General features: G+C 57.6%; 1 protein-coding gene across 2 annotated transcripts in view; it reads left to right on the forward strand.

The window, feature by feature from the left end:
• The first annotated feature begins 1,010 nt into the window (after positions 1-1,010).
• Positions 1,011-16,852, forward strand: part of POU2F3 (POU class 2 homeobox 3) — a 104,593-nt gene continuing 88,751 nt past the window's right edge. The window contains exons 1-3 of one of the 2 annotated variants that reach the window (XM_047692140.1): positions 1,011-1,997; positions 15,219-15,353; positions 16,481-16,661. In XM_047692140.1, the coding sequence (XP_047548096.1) occupies positions 1,731-1,997; positions 15,219-15,353; positions 16,481-16,661 (583 nt within the window). In that variant the 5' untranslated portion in view covers positions 1,011-1,730. The remainder of the gene's footprint in view (positions 1,998-15,218; positions 15,354-16,480; positions 16,662-16,852) is intronic. The other variant, XM_047692139.1, reaches the window with a different exon arrangement.

Consider the following 16,852-nt stretch of genomic DNA (forward strand, 5'->3'; position numbering starts at 1 on the left):
TTTGTTAAAAATGCAAATTCTCAGGGGTTTTTTTTCCCCTGCCTGTGTCTGTTTGGCTAAATTTAGGGACCCAGGTGTTTGTTTTGTTTTGTTTTGTTTTGTTTTGTTTTTAACAAGCGCCCAGATGATTCTTTTGATAAGGCAAATTTGGAAGACACTGAGTTAGATAATCTCTCGAATCCTTTTCAGTCCTATCAATGCAGGCTGCAGAGTACAGTAGGAAGAGCCCTGGGTGGGCAGTAAGGAGACAGGTTCTAGGCCCAACCTTGCAGTTCATGGGGTCAGGGCCTGCTATGGGCACCGTCACAGTACCCAGCTGTCTGGGGACCCTGTGTCATCTTTGGTACTAATAAGTACACTGTGCTGGGGTGAACTTGGAAGGGAAGGAGGCCACAGAGAATTCAAATCTATGATCAAGATCTAAGAAGGAACAGGGGAACTGAGACTAAACAGAAGTGAAGTGGACATGGGGAACAATAGGTTCTGAGGTTTTCCCTGGGGCTTTCTGTTCCAATGGAATTGGCAGGACATCATAAGTCTCAGCAACTCCCACTAGACACAGGGCAACACATAGGCCTAAAGAATTTTTAAAACGTTCCCAAAGCATACAGTTACTCAGAGGAAGCAGGAATCCCAATCCCCCTTGCCCTCACCCTGGCAAGGGGTTGGGGTGCATCACAGGGCAGTCATATTTTCTTGGGACTTGTGGGAGAAACCCCTGTGGGTCAAGCGCCAGTGCCCTGAGGCCCTAGTCATTTTCCTGAATCTCCCTGGATTTGCTGGGAGGGAGGGTGGGGATCTGGGGAGGTGGGCAGGACTGAGGACAGGCCATGAGTCTGGCTAGCGGGGTAGATCAGACTGAAAAGAAAAGGTGCCCTGGAGCTCACAAAATGGGGGCAAGCCAAGGGGCCCGTCCGGAGAGGTGGCCTGACTTATCAAACTATCTCACCAGAGAGATGGCAAAGCTGGGCGAGAACATCAGCTCATCCCTCCAGACCCAGGGCAGAAGTGAGGTCTGATTTTGCAAAAACTTTTTAGAAATTCGCTGTGTCAGAGAAACTCAAAGACCAAACAAAACCCCTAAAACACCAAGCCCGATTATTTCGTCCACGTAGCACAAGAACAAGCCAAAGTGGGGGGGGGGGGGCGGGGAAGGGGGGGGGGGAGTCACCCGTCCCGCCCCTGCTGGGAGGACGGGATTTGCCGGGACAGCCCGGACAGCAAGGTCGCACCGGGCGCGGTAGGGAGGGAGGGAGATTGAGAAAGCCCTTTTCCCACAAAGCCGCTGTGCGGCGGTCCCCCGCCCCCGCCCCTCCCTCGGGCCACTGCCAGAGTGCGGGGAGCCGCCTCGAGCCCTTTAAGGGCCGAGAGGTGCGCGGTCTCTTTAAGGCAGGTCCTGGTGGTTTCTGTTTTCCGAAGGAAGTGACGGGGGGTGGGATTGAATGAAAAGTGCAAAACAGAGTCTCGGAGCTCTGGAGTCTGGGGCCGCGGAGTCGCAGCGCTGGGCTGGTGGGCGGGCGCGGGGGGCCCCGGGAGCGCCGTGTCCGCCTCGGAGCCGCCGGGGGGCGCGCGGCGGAGCGCAGCCCACGTGCGTCCGCGCCACGTCTCGGCCCCCCCGCGCCTGAGCCCCCGGGGGAGCCGCTGCCACGCGCCCCGAACTAGCCGGTAACTTCGCGCGAAGTTTGGCAGCGCTCCTCGCCGCAAGCTCGCGGCCGGCCGGGCCCCCGGGGATGCGCCCGCCCGGCCGCCGCGGGGTCCCCACGGCGCCCCCCGCGGCGCTGCTGCTGCTGTTGCCGCTGCTCGTGTCGCTGCTCGGGGCGGCGCGGGGCGTGGGCGCGGGGCCGGGCGCGCCTGCCGAGCTGCGTGTCCGCGTGCGGCTGCCGGATGGCCAGGTCACCGAGGAGAGCCTGCAGGCGGACAGCGACGCCGACAGTATCAGCCTCGAGCTGCGCAAGCCCGACGGCACCCTCGTCTCCTTCACCGCCGACTTCAAGAAGGTAAGGCACCCTCGCTCGCCCGGCCGGACCCAGGAGCCGGAACGCCCCGGGGTCCCGGTCGCACTGAGGCCTGCAGGTGGAAGGCGGGCCAGGAGAGGCACAAGACTTAGCCAGGGTCATGTCGTGGGGCACTTGTCTACACCCCTGTGCAGGCTCCCCAAAGCCCGGCCCTTTCATTCTGCCCGGGGCAATTCCGCTGCCGCCCCCTCCAGCTTCTCGCCCCTTTGCTCTGGGTTCGCAGGCCCCTGCTCATTCCCACTCCCCGCTCATTCCCACTCCCCGACCAGCCTGTTGCCCACTTCTCTTTCAGCTCTCCCAGAACCCTCCAGGTGCTGATTCTCCAGAAATGCTAACTCCCTTCTTGGGGTAATTTGCCTCTGCTCTAGAGGAGAAAGTCCTGGGCCAGCAATCAGAGATCACGGGTTCTTGCCCTGTGGTCTTGGGCAAGTCCCTTTCCTTCTCTGGCTTTCCTTTGTCACCTCTGTACAGGTCAGTGAGGTGGCTCCAGGCCTCTCAGCCCTGAGGTTTTGGAGTCTATAAACCAACCCTCTTGTTTCACTTTCCTAGAGTGGAGACATGGAGGGGGGGGCGGGGCGGGCATAAGAGTGGATTGTCCTCTGTCCCTCCGGAGCCAAGGAGATGCTACCTCTCCTCTCTGGTTTGGAAGGCTGGAAAGCTTGCTGAAGGACGACCTGGCGAGAGGCCCCACAGGAGGTCCCCACTCTCTGGGAGAGCTGCTGCTCCTTACCCTGCCTGGCCAGACAGCTGGCCAACCTCCATGTTTTGGCCCAGATTGCAAGAAGGGGAACAGAAACCAGCATCTACTCAGTGTGTTTGTAAGGAACCAGAAGGAACCTTGTGGAGGGACTGGAAGGTGGACCTGGCCCCCAGGGTGGTTGGGGATAGGGAAGGCAATGGAGGGACTGGGGGATTATCAGCAAATGGGCCTGGAAAGGTAACGAGGGACTAACGGTGACCCAGCAGCAGGAATTCTGGAAGGAAAGAGGGTGGGTGAGATGTAGGTACTCAAAGGGAGTCTCCTGCTGTACACACACACACACACACACACACACCAGCCCCTTTTCTGCTAAGAAAGAGGCCCTGTCTCTGGGGGACTGGAGAGGTGGGGACAGTTAGATAACTGGACAGCTGGAGAAGCTCAGGCCTGGCCCAAGCCGCTCTCCCTCCTCCCTCTTAGAGAGTGGGAGTTGGAGAGGAGATGGGCAGAATTTGGGGAGCCAGTGAGGGACCCAGCAAAACTGCTACTGAGAGCGTGGGCCGGGACAGAGGGTGGGAGGATCCTGTGGACAGTGGAAGTAGGGTTTCACTGCTAATCTGTCCCCAAACTACTGAATTACCACTGACGTCGGACATAGGTAGACCATGGAGTATTGGGGGGTGGTCATGGTGGGAAGACTTTATAGCCCATCCTTACTGGGCAGGCACAGGTTCTCCCATTCAGGCAGGGGCCTGGAAGGGTAGCCAGTGTGGAGAGAGGGAAGTTGACGGGGACATACCCGCCTCCCCATACCCGTACTCCAGGGAAACTTTGTCGCTTGTGTTCTTTTCCGGGAAATCCCAGTAGGGGCTGGACCCCTCAGGAGGCAGCGGTCTAATCTTCCTCTCTAACCTAATCTTCCTCTCTAACCCTCCACTGAAGCCTTTTTTCCTTGAGAGTGAGCCTCTGGCTGAGACAAGAGCCTCCTGCTTTCTTGCCTCCTGCCCATTGTTCTATGGCCTCTGGAACCCTGGAGAGAGGCTTCCCCACTCCTGGGACCTCTCCTAGGCTGTGGCTAGGACGCAAAGGCTAGGGCTGAGCTTTTATAACCCCTGGCTGCAGCATGAACGATTTTATTGCTCTGCCCTGTAGGCAGGAAGAAGGGGGAGCCCCGTGGCAGTGGGGTGGAGGACTGGGGCCTGGAGCAGAGAGCATAGTTGGGGGGCAGACGGCCCAGTTAGAGAATCCATTTGGAGCGGATTGCCAGAGTCCCATTTTAATCCCGGCAGTGATTCAAATCTCCACCCAGGTTTCTGAAGTCTACTTTTCAGGTTAGCCTCTGACCCAGAAGCTGGCATTTCACACCCTCCAAGGCATCTCCAATTTCACCAGCAAGGGCAGGAATGGGGGGGGGGGGAGTGTGTGGAAGGTGCAGAGAGGAAAGCCCGCTCTGTACAGTCTCCCCAGCTCCAGGTTGCTCCGCTAGCCTGGGCGGAGCAGAATAGCCTTCACGCCTGCCCCAGGCCACTGTCTACGCTGGCCAGAGCAGCTTCTATATGTGGATCCTTCTGGGGAGACTCCTGGGCCACTCTCCTGTGACCCACTTAGTTCCCAAGGCCTCCATGTGCCCCACGGTCTTTGGCAGATTTGCACAAGGTTCTATCTGGAAGGAAGGATTCTTCCTATGGGAAAAAATCATGGGCATTGCGTTTCTTTTGTGTAGCAAACATATTTGGGGTGCTTTGGGGAAATGCCGTAGTCCACTTAGGAAAAGTGACGGTTGCCCTTTTCTCACCTTCGGGAGGTAGTCCAGGCTGAAATAAACAGACATGGTTTAACCTGGGCAGGGTACTTGATCTCAGCAGGCCTTCTTTTCTTCATCTGTACAAGGCGGGTGATGACAGTACCAGTCCCGTGACTATCAAAAGAACCAATCAGGTAATACGTCTGAAATACCCACTAGGCATTGGCTGCTGTGCTAAGTGCTTAAGAAATAGAAGACCGTGAACTTTTGTAATCGTTGCCCACATCACATTTCATCATGGGTCCTCCCTGCTGAGCTTGGACTCGGACAGGTTGAAGGACGGACCCAGAGTCCCACACAAAGTCAGCCCTGAGCCTGGAGGTGCTTTTAGGCTCTTACTGTAGCCTTCTTGAAGCACCGTGTGTTGGAGCTCTCCAGAGAAGCAGAAATGACAGGACACAGAGCAAGAGCTAGAGAAAGAAACGTTGCAACAGATCGGCTCCCATGATTTTGGAGGCTCAGAAGCCTGACAATCTGCCTTTTGCAAGCTGGAGGCCCAGGGAAGCGGGCAGTGTGGTTTCAGCTGAAGTCCAAAGGCCTGAGAAGCAGGTGCGTCAGTGTTTGAGGGCAGAACGTGGACGTCCCAGCTCAGACAGAGGGCACGTTCGCCCTTCCTCTGCTTTCTGTTCTACCCACACCCTCTCCAGACAGGGTGGTACCCCTCACACTGCGGGGCCTATCGTTTTGACTCATTCTGCCAGTTGAAATGTTCGTCTCTTCTGGAAACATCCTCACAGATCCACCCAGCGGTAATGTTTTACCGGCTCTCTGGACATCCGTTCACCCAGTTGAGTTGATAACAGAAAACTGCCACTCTCCACAATTGCTGGCCAGCCCCTCTGAGCCCAGAGCCATCATTCTTGTTCTGCCAAAATCCAGGGGGCTGTGGGCAGTGCCTCTGGCTGGAGGCATCACAGAGCCCTGGGTCTGGCCCATCCTAGCCCCAACCCCAGCCCCTTCTCTCCAGCGCTCCCCCTGCCGCCCCACCCCGCAGCCCCCCTCCTCCAAGAGGCAGGGTTCTAGCACTTTCTGGCTCTGCTCACATGGCCACGGCCACACGGTAGGCGGTAAGAGTACTGAGAGTAATCCGCTGGCTGTAGGACACGTAGCCCAGAGCCCGGGGAACGGTTGTCAACTCCGCAAGTAGCTTGGAGCTATCAGTGGCCATCCCGTGTCACTGCGTGCCCTGCCCCAAGGCTGCTAACCATCAGGCAGACGGAGCTGAAGCTTTAAAAAGAAGCTCTGGGGCTCAGTGACCCCCAAACTTCAGGGCCCCATTGGAATCACTTGGAAACTCCCCACGCCTGGGCTGCCCTCCCCAGCTACGAACTCTGATCTCTGGGGGCAATGTTGTTTTTTTTTTCTTAAAGAGGCCCCGGTGATTCCTGTGGGCAGCGAGTTTGGGAACCACTGGCGTGGCTGCTCAGGGAAGGGGAGGGGACTTGGAGGAGGGCCCAGGTTAGGCTGTTAAATGAAGGTAGAGCCCACACTCACCTCTTTGCAACCTGTCATTCTACCCACAATAACCCTAATGTGTTTGAAGCAGCGGCTAGGCGTTCGGCCTCATTCCACATGCCCTCAGTACACAAACTGTCATTCATAATATACACCCAATAGGCCATACTCTCCTTTATAATCCGGGTCCTGTGTGTGTAATTATACCTGTGTGTGCGTGCTCACTGGGCGTATCGAACATGGGGCATGTCATCACCCCCAGGCTCTAACCCAGCTTTTTGTCCATCAGCCCTCTCAGTCCCCCTCCCCCGAGCCGGTGTCCCCATCCAAGTTCTCTTTCCCCTTTGTCCCCCAGTCTGAATGTCCAAAAGCTGGGGGAGGGGATAAGTCATGTTCCAGGCGGCGTGGTTTGGTGCTGACCGGATGGGTAGGGTGAGGCCAAAAGATAGGAGAAAGTCATGTGCAAAACTGTTTCTGGGTGGTGGGTACAATGTTGGGGGCGGGGAGGAAGAAACCACAGCCTCCAGAAATGCGGCGGGAGGGATCCTGAGGGGCTGTGGGCTGGAGCCAAGATAAGGGGAGCCATATGGCGGTGTGGGTCAGCCCAAGGTCACTCTGAAGAACCCAGGAGGAGTGGAAACGTGAGCCCTCGGTTCCCTGACCTGAGCACCAGCGGGTGAGTGGGAGTCAAAGGAAGGAACCGTCCAGAAAGCACCAGAGTCCCTGCCTTGGGGGATCCTGGTTGGGGCAGGGGAGCAGCGTGGGAAGCTGCATGCCATCAGAAGTTGTCTGGAAGATGTGGAATGTGCGTATGACTGTACTGGGGCCAGAGGCTGTTTATTATAACCAGATCGTCACATCCCACGGAGGTCAGACAGGAGAAGCTTTTAGAAACCAGTCTCCCGCTCCCCTGCCTTATGTGAGGTCCCTGAAACGTAGCAGTTTGGAACACAGGCGTGTGATGGATGTGTTGTCTTTGTGGGGAACAGAGGGCAGCAGAGATGCTCTCAGGAGAGGCCCAGACGTCTCTGAGTCCAGAGCTTTCCTCTTAGGAGTTTATGAGATGTCATGAGATGTAGTGACCTGGCTCGTGTCCCTGGGGCCCTCAGATCTACCAGCAGTCCCTCTGCCGTGTTGGAGGGATTCCTCCATGGATCAGGGATCAGCGGGCTTGCCTGAAGTTTCAGACGTGCTCCCTGGAGTCGAATGCTGACGTCAGGGGAGGTCCTAGCCAAAGATCCTGGATCAGGCAGTGAAGACTGCCCCCCTGGACCGAGGGAGGAGTGGCTACTAGAAATAAGATAGGGGGAGGCAGAGTGGGGCTCTTCCCTACCAGGCCGCCCAGGCTGCAGAGAAGTGGTGACGGCAGTGGTTATAGAAAAACTCAGGACAGACTCCTGTCCCCAGGAAGACAGGGTGCGGCCTCGTGATGGGACATGCACGTCCCCGGATCTCACCCGCTGGGTGGTCGCTTGCTGTTGGTTGCTTTGACGCACAGTGTCATCTGAGTCTCCCTGCTGCATCGTGAGGCAAGCGTTGCCCCATTCTGCAGGTGTGCAAACTGAGGCTCCGGGCTGCGAAGTGACTTTGACAATATTGAGTAGCTGGTGATCCTGGATTCAGACTCAGGGATCTGTCCCCTGTATAGCGACTGACTGTGCACGGTACCATAAGAAGGCTCCTTCCAGAAGGCTAAAGAAACCCGAATTGAGGAGGGGAAGGGAAGGAGCCTGACAGAAAACCTTAATGCAAGGGAACAAACCCTCCTCTGTACAGACTTGGGCTGGACCCCTTCTCCCTGAGTCCATAACCCCTTTGGCATGAGTCCTGACCCCTTGGTAGCTTTGTGCCTGAGACTCTTGCGCTGGAGGGGTGGGGACGCGGGGACCGTTTGGAAGAGATCTCCCAGAGACTCCTGAGCGTTCACTGTGTACATTAGTCTGCCCTTTACTGGTCAGGCGACTGGACAAGCCACTCACCCTCTCAGAGCCCGAGGCTCAGACGCGGCACAGGCTGGGCAGAGATGATCTGGTGATGCTCCCAGGCTGGTGAGAAGCTGGGTCTAAGAGGCAGTCACACAGAGGCCCGCACGTGAGGAGTCAGGTAATGGGGCCAGCCCGGTGTCCCCGCCCCAGCTCTCCTTCCTCGCCGGGAAGCACAACATTCTAGCCCCTTTATTTCCCCTCTAGGGCCCAGAGCATCATTAGGACCTTCCATCCTGTAAGTTGGCAAGCGTTGAAGTGGCTGCCACTCGTGCATTCCGATAAAGGGCAGGGAGCAAGGGAGGCGTTGGGGCTGGGAATCTGGGCGAGAGAGGAGTCGGGAGCCCCGTCTCAGGAGCCCTGAGTCAGCGGGACAGTGGGGCGCAGTTGATCCACATAAAGCCTCACATTGTTCCCTGGGGCAGTTGGAACAGTAGTGACCTTTGCGATTTGGCTTACAGAGAACTGGGGGCTCAGGGGGCTGGGGCAGAGCAAGCGGCCACTGCTCATGGCCCGTAGCTGCACTAAAACCCCTTAACAAGAAGCTTTTGTCCCAGGGCAGCCCTGAGGGGTTACAGGCTCCCGGTAATGGGGCCAGCCTGAGACCCCGGGCACGGCTGTGGGAGTGGGCTTGGGCTGGCTTTGGGTCGACTCTGTTCACCCCTGTTCCTGCTCAAGGACACTGGGCAGAGTCGCCCAGGTGCTCCCGTGCCTGCCACAGGGCAGGCAGCATGGGGTTAGGAAGGTGCTGGTTCCTGGCTGCCTCCCCTCATCTCCTCAAAACCAGCCCCCTCTCTGGCCATGAAGCAGCCCCAGCCGGGAGCATGGGGATAAATATTTAGATTGGCTCAGCCCAGGCCGTGGAATCACATGCTGTGATGTGATGGGAAGGAGACAAAGATGGCAAAATACCCCAGGGACAGTGCCGGCTGTCCTAGAGCGAGGAGCAGTAGGGGACAGGGGTGCTCCGCAAGAATCCAGAGAGAAGGCCCCCAGCCTGGGTGTCCAGCAGGGCAGGGAGTGGTGGAGTGGCTTCCCACGCTGGCCCCCTTAGTTTCTGGCTCCTGCTCGTGGAGGGGCCGGGCCGAGCAGGCGGGCTCTCTGGAGGAGGGGGCTGGGTGAGAGGGTGCACAAGGAAGTGCTTGAGGCTCAGAGAAAGCGGGGAGGTGGAGAAGGGGGGACACAGAGGGAGGCAGCAAGTTCCTGGGAGCAACTGTGGGGGCCCGGGAGAGACGGGAGCAGCTGTGTGTGAAACAGATTGTTCGAGAAGCAGCAAGTACGCAAGAAAGACGACAGACGTGTGGTCTGTGAATGGTGGAAAGCAGGTGGGCATCCACGTGCATGAGCCAGGGTTCCGCTGGACTGTAACATAAAACCCCAAGGGCGGCTGAGGCAAGAGAGAAGTTTGTTTCCATCTCCGGCGTCTATTCTAAGGCTGCAAGTCGGTAGGGGAGAGCAGGGTGCCCCCTCCAAGGTCTTCCCCGCTGAACTCCCAGGGGCCCTCTGTGTGCAGCGTTGCTCCCCCTCCCAGCAGTAAGCTTCCCCTGGGGCCTCTCCCCAGGCAGGCTGCACCTGGGCCTAGCACAGAATATCTTGCCATTCTGGGGCACAGGGCTGGGCCTCTGCACTTCCCAGAGCAGCTGTGGGCTGTCTTCCTAGGTGTTCACCCGGAGCCCAGGCACAGCCGGGTCAGTGCCGCCTTCTCTCGGGGACATGCAGTGGGTCTCCGAAGTGCAGCCTGGCAGGGGGCAAACCCAGAGAAGGACAGTGTATGCACCGGGGCTGACAGGGGCCGGGGGGCTCGGAGGAGCATAAGGATCACCAGACCGTGAGTCAGGAGGTCCGGCTGCTGGTTCTGGTTCTGCGGCCACACGACTTGTGAAGGTCATGCCCCCAGCCAGAACCTCGCTGGGTCATGAACCAAGTGATACCCCGAACCTGCTAAAAGCCGAAATGACAGCGGGGGGCGGGGACCACCAGTCTGTAGGACTACCAGTCTTCTTGATGGCAGCTGAGAGAGACCCCAGAGCATGCATGCAGGGGGCCTTCACTCAGCTACAAAGCTTTGAGCTCCAAGCTCTGGGCCAGACCCTGAAGTTACTGCCTACGTCAGGTCTGGTTTCTGCCCTTGAACCAGGGGCAGATTTTATGTGGGACCTGGATGACTTGTTGCCAGGGCAGAAGATGCCATAGGAGGACAGGGTCCTCTATGAAGGCACTTAAATCAGGTGCACACTGGACCGACACAGCTGAAGTTTCGGATCCAGCTCAGAACCCACCAGTGACTTCTAGTGATGGGCTAGCTGGAGCTCAGACTCCTCGGCTGGACTCTCAGACCCACTGTCCCGCCCCTCATACCAGCCTCTTCCTCCGACCCCTTTGCCCTCCCTCACCCCACCCCATCCCTGGTGGTTTGCTCAGGATGCTTCCATACTCTCCTTTGTGTGCTCCTTCCTCCGTCCATTCATTCCCAGGCACGTACAGAGCACCTGCTGTGGTCTAGGGGCGGGGAATCATTGCCAATAAGATGCTTTCCCAGCCTCAAGGAGCTGAGTCTGGAAGGTACAGCAGGGGATGGCCACAGACCACCAAGCTTGTGCTGGCGAGGTTAGGAGCTGGGCCTCCTGAGTCTGCCTGCATGTTGGTGAGGGCAGCGTTGGGAGGACAGGCTGGAGGAGGGGACGCATTGGAACCGAGCCCTGAGAGATGATAGGCAGAGGGGGACAGGGCAGCCCCAGCAGAGGAATCAGCTCAGGGACAGGCCCAAGGCCTCATCACTTCTTCTGGGAACTGCCCGCCCTTTAGTTCAATGCTCAGGGAGTACAAGACAAGGTGGTGGTGGAGGCCAGCCTCAGGAGGGTACACTTTAGGGCGAGGGCAAAAGGAGCTTCCAAAGGGCATTGGGCAGATCAGTAACAACGTGGGGGGACAGATTGGGTGGGGGTCTTAGGAGAGCCTCCCATCTCCCTGTCTTGTGTAAATTCCTCTCTCTCTTTGCTAGAAAGCACCCCCCATCCTTGGACTGTCTGGGACCCCTGAAGTGTCCCTCATTCTGGAGAAGTCTTCCCTCCCTCCCCTCCTCCCATTCCCTTCCCTAAGGAGACAGCAAGTGCCCTTTCATCCATCCTTTGCCCCATAGCACTTGTCATAAACCTCAACCCCAGACCTTATGTGGTGCACTGACTGTCATAGGAGGTCAGCCTCTCCATGAGCTCCTTGAAGACTGGGGCCTCTGCCTTGGTCTTGGCCATTTTCCCACCCAGCCTGGTGCCTGTGAAGGCTGTGCCCTATGTAATGCTTACCAGTGCTCTCTCACGGGTTTGCAGATTCCCTACAAGCCCCAGAGGAGTCCCCCGACCTCTCTGGGCCTCAGGTGCATCTTGAGGAGAACAGTCTTTGCTCCTGCTTGGACAGGTCTGGAGGAGATCACTGCTGGAGCCAGGCCGAGATCACAGCGATACTAGACAAAGGGTTCAGCCCACTGTGTTCTGAGACCTTTCACTCATTTTCTCCTCACAGTAATCCCCGGAGGTGTAGGTATTGTTAGTTTAACTCATTTAACAGATGTGGAAACTAAGGTACGGGGGGACATGCATTCCCCCAAGGTCCCACGGCTGGTGTCAGCAAAGCCAGCATTGGAACGTAGGTAGTGTGGACACCAGAGCCTTTGCTCATGACTACCGTGCCGTCCTACAACCTGTCTGCTCCTGAGCTTTGCTTAAAACCACAAAGGACTTCAGCCAGTGATCGTGACCTCCATGGTACATGAGCCTCTCCCTGGTGCCTGGGGATCAGCCCTGGTCCCAGGAGGCTCTGCGGCTTCCCGTCGGGCTAGAGATTCCCAGGAGCTCACACAAGCAGTAGCCTTACAGAAACTGCCATCTCGGGAGTCCTAGCCTGAGTCCTGGACCTGAGAAACCTGCTTCCAGTGCCAGGACATCCCCAGCTGTGCCATCTGCCTTGGGCATGAGGCCACATCCGGGTGACTCATCCCAGGGCACTCTCGGGCAAGGAGGAAACTTGGGAGCCAGGCTTCCTTTTGGCCGGGGCCTAGCATCTGGCCAGATGTTTGCTGAAGCAGGGAGACCTGTCCCCCTGCCCTTTCCTCTGTGCTGTGGGGAGAAGGGCCCCTGGAACCTTGGCAGTGAGTCAGGTGTAGAGAGTAGAAGGTAGGAGGGACACCGGCCAGGATAATGGAGCCAAGTAGGTCCAGAAGTTAGGGGTGACCCCTCCGTCCCAGAGTCAGCAAGTGGAAGGTGGTTTTTGTGGAGAAATAGGGCTAGGAAGACTGGAGAATGTAGGGTCCGTAGAGGTTCTGGGCAGGCAGGCTGGCAGGTGGGACAGAAAGGTGACCTGGCCTCGGGAGCCCTCCTCTCTGTGTCAGATGCTGGTTCTTGTTAGTCACGCAGAACTGTGAATGCCAGCTGCCACACTCCCAGGGCAGGTCTACACAGGACTTCCAGGCATGGCTGGAAGAAGAAACAGTTCTGAACCTGGTTCTGCCATTTGCAATTGTGTGGCCAAGGGCAGACCACCCTGCCTCTCTGGGCCTGGGCTTTGGTTTCTGAAGCCACCGAGGACATCTGGGAGGCAATGGGTCCTTGTGGCCGAGAGAGCGCAGGCTTGGGAGTCAGACTGCTCGGGGTTAAAATTCCAGCCGCATTTCCTCCTAGTCCCATGACCTTGAGCAAGTAACGGTTCCCAACTAAGTCATAATCATCCTCCCTACCTCCTGTTACTGTAAAGATTTTAAACAGGACAATACATCCTATTTGACTCATAGTAACAATGACTTGTCCCTTCCAGTTATAAACTTCAATAAATCCATGCCCTCCATAGGTAGATCTTCTCTGTCAATGAGAAATCCTCGGTCCCTGTCTTTACCCCCCTGTCAGATTCCCATTTTGGTATCATTTTGCTGATGTTGCCAACATTGTTGTTTAATACAACAGAGTGAGGGAAAGACTAGAACAGGTGATTGTTTACCCCTGTCTGCTCCAAGAGTCCAAATGCTTTCTCTTAACACTGGGCAGGGGATATCCCTGAGCAGAGAGACCACTCCGCAGCCATCGGACCCCAGGGTTTGGCATGTGGAGGTGGCTTTGGAAAGGACACTGTGACTGTTCCAGATAAGCCTCTTTTTTTTTTTTTTTAAGATTTTATTTATTTATTTGAGAGAGAGAGAGAGGGATCACAAGTAGGCAGAGAGAGAGGGGGAAGCAGGCTCCCCGCTGAGCAGAGAGCCCAATGCGGGGCTCAATCCCAGGACCCTGAGATCATGACCTGAGCCAAAGGCAGAGGTGTAACCCACTGAGCCACCCAGGTGCCCCACAGATAAGGCTCTTTTAAAGAGTCATTGCTGAAAATCCCTGGGAGATAGATGTCAGCTCCCACCCCCCCGGGGTTCTGCCAGGCACACCCAGCTGACTCCAGCCTTCAGAGGGGAAGTCTGGTATCAGGTCTCACCTGGCAGGAAGTGAGCCCCAAGTGGAAAGCACACGAATGGGCCAGCCTCCAGTCGACCCGAGCAAATGAAAGATCAGGTGGCCCAGGCTGGCAGGGCGGGGAGAGTCCAGCCTCGTGGCCCAAGAGTGGATTTCCTGTCAAGAGGAAGCTGGGGTTCACCCGAGCTCTGATTCACCTTCCCCACAAGTCTGGCATCAACAAAACCCTCATGGGGACGTTCTCACCAGCTGGGCCTCAGTCTCCCTTTCTGCACTATTGGTGGAAAATCTTCCCACACATGCCCACACCCCCTTGTCCTAGAGGTCATTTGTAGTAAAAGGAATCAAGAGAAACGTCCCTGGAGAGGGAAGGGACTTGACAAGCGCGTGGGGCTTTGTGGGATGGTGGCAGTGACTGGCTCCAGTCACCTGTAGGTAGGAGATGACCCACCAGTGAGCCCCTGCTGAGCACTGGGTCGGGGTGGACGTCCTTCTAGGCCCTGCACACTCACTCAGTTTTCACCACAACCTGACCAGCTAAATGCCTTAGTGTCCCCGTCTTACAAGTGAGGCTTACAGAAGCTGGAACCTATGGCTGGGCCCTGGCTAATACGTTGCAGAGTTGGGTGCAGCTCCCCCTCGTTGTGTTAAAGGAACCCAAGGGAGCCCTCGGCCCCCGTTTCAGAGCACGTGTACTCTAGCGGGCACTCAGGAAGCCCTCCAAGAATGCGGGCTCTCTTAGTGGGCAAAGCCAGGGCACGCACATTGAAAGATGCACAGCTAGCAGGGCTGTGTATGCCCAGTGCCAAGACAGGGCCGTTGGGACACTGGAGCAGGATGGTCATTATGGCCAGGGAACCTCCCTGGCCGGGGTGGGGGTTCTTGACAGATTTAGACCACTTCTGACTGGGACCTGCTGACTTCTCACTGGGAGCAGTTAGCCAAGGCCCAGAGTTGGGTGAGAGCACAGGGTTCCACAGCCAGACTGGGGGGGGGGGACCCCATCCTTCCCTGCGGCCCCTCTCCCTTCTCCCTCTGCTCCCCTCCAGCGCCCCCCCCCCCCCATTCATGCAATGCCCGAGGAACAGGAAAGAGCCATTGGCCTGCTGGTAATGCCATTAGTAACCCCATGGGAAAAGGGGAAGTGGAGAGGGGAGGGGAAAGGTGAGCCACGCCAGTCCGCCTGGCCAGAAGTTTGCAACAGCTACAACCGGCCTGTGCGGTGTCTGCCCTCAGCCCCATCCTGTGCCCACTCCCTCCCTCCGAGGTGGGGATGGCCAGGAGGCTGGCTGATCAGAAACCCTGGGGCCTTTTGAGGGGCACCAGTTTCTGGGCCTCCCCCACACCTCCCGAATAAGAATGTCTGTGAGAGGAACTCAGGATCTAGGCTTGTCAGAAGTTCAGTCCCTCCCCTAGTACGCCTGGTCCGGTAGTTTATAGGGGCTGTGACCCACCCTGATCTGGGGGCCACAGGGGTGCCACCGAGGGCCCAGCTGTGAATAGGCACCAAACAAAGGTGCTGTTTCTTTTCAGGTGAAGTTCTGTACTCATAAACGACTCTGTTTGGGAAAGCTTTCCGATGGTTCCTGCTGTGAGATTTGCCAGGAGGCTTTGGAACATCTGGGGTGTGTTTCTTTCAAGTCACAGGTTTAAATGGGAAAGAAAAAAATTCCTAGGCCAGCAGGAGGGAAATGTCCATTGCAGGGCAGGGTCTGGGCCTGTGTCCTGTCCAAGGCCTGAGCAGAGCGCTAGGTGGGCTGGGGTGGGGGGCGCCCATCCACTCCAGAGGGTCCCCATTCTCCTGCCCTTTCCCATCAGGATGTGAAGATCTTCCGAGCCCTGATCCTGGGGGAGCTGGAGAAGGGGCAGAGTCAGTTCCAGGCACTTTGCTTTGTCACCCGGCTGCACCACAATGAGATCATCCCCAGTGAGGCCATGGCCAAGCTTCGACAGGTGAGTGCTCGCCTCGGGCCTGCCCTGGCCTGGCTGCTAGGCCGGCGCACCCCCCGCCCCCACTCCAAGCCCTGCAGCCAGCCTGGCCCCAAGCCCGGACCCTACCCCAACTTCAGTCTCCCACCCGGCACCTGACCCACCCTGGCCCTCTTCCCTGACAGCCCACTCTCACCCTGTACTCCCCAGCCCCCTGATTGTGCCCTAGGCCATACTGAACCCCATCACCCAGATCGCTAATCTGCAGGGCCTCCCCCAACTGCCAGATCCCTCCAGTCCCCTAATCTCAGCTCTTCCCTCTTTATGGTGGAGGCTGGGGGCTGGGACTCTGAGGTCAAAGCTGCCACCACTCCTCATCCAGGTGACACTGCAGGAGTGACCTCGCCAGCAAGGCCTTTATTTTCTTTTCTTTCTTCTTTTTTTTTTTTTTTAAGATTTTATTTATTTATTTGACAGACAGAGATCACAAGTAGGCAGAGAGGCAGGGAGAGAGAGAGGAAGGGAAGAAGGCTCCCCGCTGAGGAGAGAGCCCGATGTGGGGCTCGATCCCAGGACCTGAGATCATGACCTGAACCAAAGGCAGAGGCTTTAACCCGCTGAGCCACCCAGGTGCTCCAAGGCCTTTATTTTCTTACTGAGAAATGAGTTCTGGGAATTAAATGAGCTAATGCACGCCATGTTCAGAACACTCCAGCCTGCTGGTCTGTGCCCCGGCCCTTCCTGGACCCTGGGCCGCTCCCCAGCCTCACCTAAGTTCCAAAACTCTCCAGCAGGGCCTGTTCGAGGCCCTTCCCAGAGACCCCACCGCCTGCATGTTGGAAAGTCTGGGACCCCAGAGGTCATCTGCTTTGGGACAGCTTGCCTGGCTGGCCACCTGCGCCACCTTCAGCCACTGTCAGAATTCCCCGTCAGCCTCAAATGTCAGCCGGTGGCCAGCCAGAAGGGCTTGGCTCTGCCCTGAACATTGGTTTCTCCACCAAGTGGAAGCGATGCTTAGCGCCCCTTGACAGCCAGCCTGCCCCAGGGCTCTAAGCGCCACCAGCCTTGGCTTGTCTGACACTTGGGCACCAAGCAAGGGGTGGGCAGAGCATTCTGAGGCCGGGTGGGAGCGGCTCTTCTTCTCCCCGCAGAAGAACCCACGGGCGGTGCGGCAGGCCGAGGAGGTGCGGGGCCTGGAGCACCTGCACATGGACGTCGCCGTCAACTTCAGCCAGGGGGGCCTGCTGAGCCCCCACCTCCGCAACGTGTGCGCCGAGGCCGCGGAAAGCATCTACACTCGCCAGGAGGACGTCCGGTTCTGGCTGGAGCAAGGTCAGCGGGGTGCCACCCACTGCAGTGTTGCATCGGCCCGGATAGAGTCGTGAGATACGGGAGTTCGGCGGAGGGTCCCCGACGCTGGGCTGGGATTGGTCAGGGCAGGCTTCTTGGAGGAAGGGGTGCCCGTGTGGCTCTTGAGTGAGAGGAGTCAGCCAGATGAAAGTGACCCTTTCCAGGTAGGGACA

Source organism: Lutra lutra, chromosome 10, assembly GCF_902655055.1.
Source record: "Lutra lutra chromosome 10, mLutLut1.2, whole genome shotgun sequence".
Classification (NCBI taxonomy): domain Eukaryota; kingdom Metazoa; phylum Chordata; class Mammalia; order Carnivora; family Mustelidae; genus Lutra; species Lutra lutra.